Source organism: Fonticula alba, assembly GCF_000388065.1.
Source record: "Fonticula alba strain ATCC 38817 unplaced genomic scaffold supercont2.5, whole genome shotgun sequence".
Classification (NCBI taxonomy): Eukaryota; order Rotosphaerida; family Fonticulaceae; genus Fonticula; species Fonticula alba.
Window position 1 is genome coordinate 120,312 of NW_009242975.1, and position 6,217 is coordinate 126,528.

The 6,217-nt window shown below is 68.4% G+C and overlaps 1 protein-coding gene across 1 annotated transcript in view; it reads left to right on the forward strand.

Annotated features, from left to right (window-relative positions):
- Positions 1-405: 405 nt before the first annotated feature.
- The window catches only part of H696_03233 (TKL protein kinase), a gene marked incomplete at both ends in the record, with an annotated part of 8,319 nt that continues 2,507 nt past the window's right edge, over positions 406-6,217 (forward strand). The window contains 2 exons of the mRNA XM_009497119.1: positions 406-1,354; positions 1,867-6,182. Of these exons, the coding sequence (XP_009495394.1) occupies positions 406-1,354; positions 1,867-6,182 (5,265 nt within the window). The remainder of the gene's footprint in view (positions 1,355-1,866; positions 6,183-6,217) is intronic.

The following is a 6,217-nucleotide window of genomic DNA, read 5'->3' on the forward strand; positions in this document are numbered from 1 at the left end:
ACTGGATCGGCCCCGACGGCAGCCGGTCCTACTCGCTCTATCAGCAGCAGCTGTGGCTGTCTATCAGCCGGGAAATTCGCACCGGCCTGTTCATCCCCCCGGAGCACTACCTCCAGGTGTCCAGCCCCCGGGGCGAGCTCGGCCCCATCGCCACGAAGGTCATCCTCCCGGCGGAGGGATATAACATCCCGGCCATCCTGGAGATGTCCTCCACCGAGGTGGGCCTCTTTCAGGCGAACGAGGTGCACAGCCTCCCGGGGCCTCAGTTCCAGGAACTTTTGGCCTCGGCCGCGAGCTCTCCAAACCTGGTGGACATTCTCATCAGCACCCGTGGCATCAGCTCCGGGGTCCCGCACCTGGTGTTCTACAGATCGGAAGAGCGTCGTGATCCCGGCCATCCTGGAGATGTCCTCCACCGAGGTGGGCCTCTTTCAGGCGAACGAGGTGCACAGCCTCCCGGGGCCTCAGTTCCAGGAACTTTTGGCCTCGGCCGCGAGCTCTCCAAACCTGGTGGACATTCTCATCAGCACCCGTGGCATCAGCTCCGGGGTCCCGCACCTGGTGTTCTACGTGGAGGTGGATGCCACCCTGGGCTTGACTTCGCACCAGGTACCCCGGACGCTGGATCCATCCTGGCCGGCCCTCGGCACCCCCGGCCCGGGGCGGTCCTTCTTCCTCGCCTCCGAAACGACTCTCAGCCATGTGACCCTGGACAGTGCGTCGCAGGTGCTCATCCAGGACTTCCCCCTCAGTCGGGCGGCTTTCGACATGGTGGCCACCCGGCTCCTGTCCCTGCCCGCGGCCTGCCCGGCTGGGGACCTGGTCTTCCTCTTTGACGATGCCTCGGTCCGGGTGGAGGTCTGCTTTGACGCTGCCAATGGCCCGGTGGATACCATCACCGGGCGACTTCCCCCCGAGGCGTCAGCCAATGGCCGCTTCATCAATCCCGGGCTCAAGTCCATGAGGCAGCTTCTCCCCTTTCTCTACTACCTGGATGTTGATGGCCCGGAAAGCTCCCTCTGGCGGGCCGAGGTCAGCCTCCCCGGGGGGCTTGTTTGGCGCCGGGTTATTCCCCCCTCGCTGGCGGCCGGTCTACTTTCCAGCGCCTACTTGGCGCTCCTTGACACGACTCGCGGCCTGGAATGGACCTTGATCGTCAATGGTGCAGCTCTTTGGGATGAGGTGGCCTTCGGCTGCCATACCGATCCCACCATTCAGTGCGACCAGCCCTCTCTCACCGACCGGACCACGTATGGCTGGTTGTGCAAGTTCGGCCGCGATACCAGCCCCTTCGTGGAGGATGACCGTCTTTGTGCTGGCTGCGCGGCTGGCCGCTATCTCGACCGCGACTCCTGTGCGTGCCCCGGCCACATGTGCTCCTCTCTCTCTCTCTCTCTCTCTCTCTCTCCCTCTCTGCCTCTACCTCTGGCTGTGCCTCTGGCTCTGCATCTCTCTCTCTCTCTCTCTCTCTCTTCATCTCTCCCTCTCTCCCTCTCTCTCTTCCCATCTCCCCCCCTCTCTTCCCATCTCCCCCCCCTCTCTTCCCATCTCCCCCCCTCTCTTCCCATCTCCCCCCCTCTCTTCCCATCTCCCCCCCTCTCTTCCCATCTCCCCATTTTTACTTGCGCCCTTGCCCGCGTCCCCTAACCTTGGCGTGTGACCCCGTCCCGGGGCCCGGGCCTCCCTGGCTACCAGCCTCCCGGGAATGCATCCTCTGTATGCCCGGCTGTCAGACATGCCTGCCAGACGGCTGTCTTGTCTGCATGGATGGACTTCTGCCGCAGGCCAGCGGCCCGAATGGGCAAATCGAGTGTGTGGTCACCTGCTCGCCGGGTTTTCATGAATTGGCCGGGGCCTGTCACACAGCCCCGAGCCCGGAGCTCACGACATCCGGCAACCAGATGGAATCCTTCCCCGGCATTGCTCAGGTCATCACGGTAAGCGATACCCACCTTGTGGCTGGCAGTGTGGCTGGCTCGGCCATTCTCCTGCCCAGGGCCATGCAGAACCCGGGCTCCCCGCGCGCTGGACTCCTGCTCTTCAGCAAGGCGGGCCCCGTTCACCTGGCCCCAGGTGCCTCGAACGGCCAGCCCAAAGACCTGCCAGCCACCCCGGCGGTCGACTTCCTCACAAGCCCTGGCATCCAGAAGATCACTTTCTACGCGGAAATCGGCCCTGTCCTGTACAGCAAGCATGCCATCATGGGCGTGGCCTTTTGCAGCGACCACAATGGCGGGGGGTACTTCACCATCCACTGCCCAGTCGCCAACAATGGCAGCCCCTCGGACGCCTGCTTCATCAACAATGCGCGAGACATCCCCTCACTGATCGGCAATTGCCGGGCCGCCCGGCGTATGGGCCCTCGGCATATGGCATTGGAGGCGGCCACCGGCATGTCCTTCCTGCTTGAGCTCCTGGACGGTGGAGCTCTCAGTGTCCGTGAGGGACCAGCCGGCAGTCTGGCTCCGCTGCTCGCCGACATGCACTTCTCTATGGAGCCATCGATCGGCCCATTCAGATGGACCCTATGGATGGATCGGGATGGCATGGGAACCTTCTTCCCGACCGACATGCCGATGAATGATCCCCGACATGCGGCCCTCGAAAGCCAGGCCTGGCAGCCCATTGGCAGCCCCGGCACAGTGGTTCTCCTCCGCACGGGCACCGCCCCCGATGCCGGGTTCGAACTGGTGGTCACGGCCTTCCGCGGCCACAGCACCTGGGAGGCGGCCATCCTGCCACGCGGGCTGATCCCCGGGAACCGGAATCGCCAGATGCCGCTGGCGCCGCAGGTCCTCACCCGATGGACCACCCTGCCGGACTTGGTCTCGCTGTCCATCCGGGCCATCGACCTCTTCACGCATCCGATGTACCCGTCCGCCTTGCTGCTGACGTCCAGCGACGTCTTTGCCGTGGCTCCCCTGCGGTGCCCCGGCGCCGGCGCCCCATGCGCCTTTGTCCCGGCCAGCGTCTACATCCAGCCCAACACCCTGCTTGCGCCGGGGTGGACCGGGGTCGTGGTGCGGCCCAGCCCGCCGACCGACGACGACCCGCCGAACCTCATGCTGTCGTTGCTGATTTCCTCGAACGTGGACAGCTCCATCTCTCGGATGGACTTCCTGTCGGAATGCCCGCCCGGCACCTTTGGCCCGGGCTGCGACCCTTGTGACCCGGCTTGTCTCGAGTGCACGGGCCCCGGGCCGGCGGCCTGCACCTCCTGCCAGGCGGCCCTCGATTTCGACCCCTTCAACTGCCTGGCCGAGTGCCCCCTCGGCTTGACCCTTGACTCGAGTCGCATTTGCCGATGCCACGAAACTTGCACCACATGCTCCATCGAGACGCCGGGCGGCGGATACGAGTGCATCCGCTGCAATAAGGGATACGCCCGCGCCTCGGATCCCGCCACGCCGGAGCGGTGCTACCCCTGCTCGTCCCAGTGCTACGAGTGCCTGGTGGCGCAGGACCCGACGGCCTGCACCCGGTGTCTCCCGGGATCCTTCCTCGATGAGGGGGCCTGCAGGACCGACTGTCAGCCGGGCTACTGGGGTGACATCCTTTCGAACGAGTGTGTCGCCTGCCCGGATGGCTGCACCACCTGCATCTCCGGCCGCATTTGCTCCACCTGCCAAACTGGCTTCTTCCTGCCCTCGAGTTCGGACGTGTGCCAAGGGTGCTCGCCCTCGTGCGGCTCCTGCGCCGAGTCCACCAGCTGCATGACCTGCGCTCCGGGGCTCGTCTTCCTGGATCCCGACCCGTTGGCCGCTTCTCTTTGTGGGAGTGCCTGTCCGCCGGGCCTCTTCGCCGGGGCCACGCGGTGCACCGAGTGCGATGAAAGCTGTGCTCTGTGTCAAGGGACCGAAGCGGCCTGCGAGCAGTGCAGCGAGGGCTTCCGCTGGGCGTCCGCCCCTCCGGGCCCTGGTGCCACGGCCCCATGCCTTCCCTGTGATGTGGGCTGTGCCTCTTGCACGATGGACATCTGTCTGACATGCGTTCCTGGGCACTTCCTGACCATCGACGAGCAGTGTGTTTCCGCCTGCCCGTCGGGCTTCTGGGCCGACACCTGGTCCGGCCGGTGCATCCCCTGCCCGGCTGGCTGCGCGTCCTGCTCCTCGGCCAACATGTGCTCCGCCTGCCAGCCGGGCCACTTCCTGCCCCCCGGCTCGGGCACATGCCTGCCCTGCGACGGCTCGTGCGGCACCTGTGCCGAGGCCGGCACCTGCGCCACCTGCCGGCCGGGGCTGGTGTTCCTGCAGCCCGACCCGCAGGTGGCCTCCCTGTGCGCGAGCACCTGCCCCCCGGGCGAGTATGTCGGGCCCAACCGATGCACCGAGTGCCACATCTCCTGCGCCCTGTGCGTCGGTGCAGCCGACCGGTGCCAGGTGTGCGGCCCGGGACACCGGTGGGCTGGGACCCCGCCGGCAGCCGGCGCCACGGGCCAGTGTGTCCCCTGTGATCCGGGTTGCGCCTCGTGCACGGCCGACCGGTGCCTGGCCTGCGAGCCGGGGCTCTTCCTCGACTCACACGGTGACTGCGTGAGCACCTGCCCGGATGGGACCTTCGCCGACGCCGAGTCGTGCCAGCCGTGCGACCTGAGTTGCGCCACCTGCGTCGGGGGCGCCGCCGACCAGTGCGCCAGCTGCGCGGCCGGGCTGGACTTCGTGCCGCCCAGCGCCTCGGCCGGCACATGTGTGTCGGGCTGCCCGGAGGGCCAGTACCGGGACCGTGTCTCCGGCGACTGCTTGCCATGCGACGCGGCGTGCGCCACGTGCAATGGCCCGTCGGACAAGGACTGCTGGCGCTGCGCCAGCGGCGTGCTGCAGGACGGCGACTGCGTGCAGCACTGCGCCGCGAAGCATGTGGCCCTGGCCGGGCGGTGCCTGCCCTGCCATGCGTCGTGCGACCAGTGCGCCGGGACCCGGAGCACCGAGTGCCTGCCGGCCTGCCCGAGCGAGCTGCTGGCCCTGCCGGCCGGCGAGTCGCCCATGCGCTGCGTGCCGGCCTGCCCGGCGGGCCACACCCGCACCGCGGCCGGGTGCGCCAAGTGCGGCGACCACTGCGCCAGCTGCCCGGCGAGCGCGGCCACCTGCGCCCTGTGCGAGCGCGGGTGGCTGCTGGACGTGCCGAGCTGCGTGGCCTCCTGCCCGGTCGGATCCTCGCCCCAGGGCGGACTGTGCACCACCTGCCATGGGACCTGCACCACCTGCTACGGTCCCGAGTCGGACCAATGTCTGTCTTGCAGTGCGAGCTCCCCGCTGCTTGTGAACAACAGCTGCCATGCCGTCTGCCCGGCGGGCATGTACCGGAGCGAGCAAATCTGCCTTCCATGCAGCACCGCCTGCGCCGCCTGCTCGGGGCCCAGCTCCACCCATTGCACCGCCTGCCACATGGGCCGCGTTCTCCACGATGGCACCTGCTTTGCGGCCTGTCCGGGCGGGTTCTTTGCCGACGAGGGCGCCTGCCGCCCCTGCCAGGCCACCTGCCTGACGTGCGACTCGCCGAGCATGTGCACCTCCTGTGCCCCGGGCAAGCTCCTGGACCCGGCCGGGGCCTGTGTGGACGTCTGTCCCCCGGGGACCCACGTATGCGTCGCCTCCGGCCGGTGCATCGCCTGCCCGGACCACTGTGCGGCGTGCGACTCGCGCCGCGACTCGTGCGAGCCCGACTGCACGGCCTGCCGCGGGGGCTTTGTCCTGTCGGCCGGCCGGTGCATGGGGTCCTGCCCGGCCGGGGAGTTCCTCCCCCCCGGGGACGCGCCGGCCTGCCTGGCCTGTCGCGCCCCCTGCCGCACGTGCGCCAGCGCCGAGGACACATGCACCTCCTGCACCGAGGGGCTCCTGCAGCCGGATGCCGGCCTATGCGTATCTTCCTGCCCCCCGGCCCATGCGCCGTCCGGCGGCATCTGCCTGGCCTGCCCGGACAAGTGCGATGCCTGCCAGGCCGGCTCACAGCAACAACAACAGCAACCGGACTGTGCCCCGGGCCCGGGCGGGCTGCTGGTCTGCGCGCCGCTCGGGTCCTGCGCCCGCTGTGTGCCGGGGCTGCTGCTGCTGGACGGCCAGTCATGCGTGCCGGCATGCCCGGTTGGCACATTCCCCGACGACCAGGCCCCGGTGCCGGTGTGTGCCCGCTGCGATGCCAAGTGCAAGGCCTGCAGCGGGCCGGGCCCGGGAGATTGCGAACGCGTGCCCGGGTCGAGCTCATCGCGCATCGGCCTGGC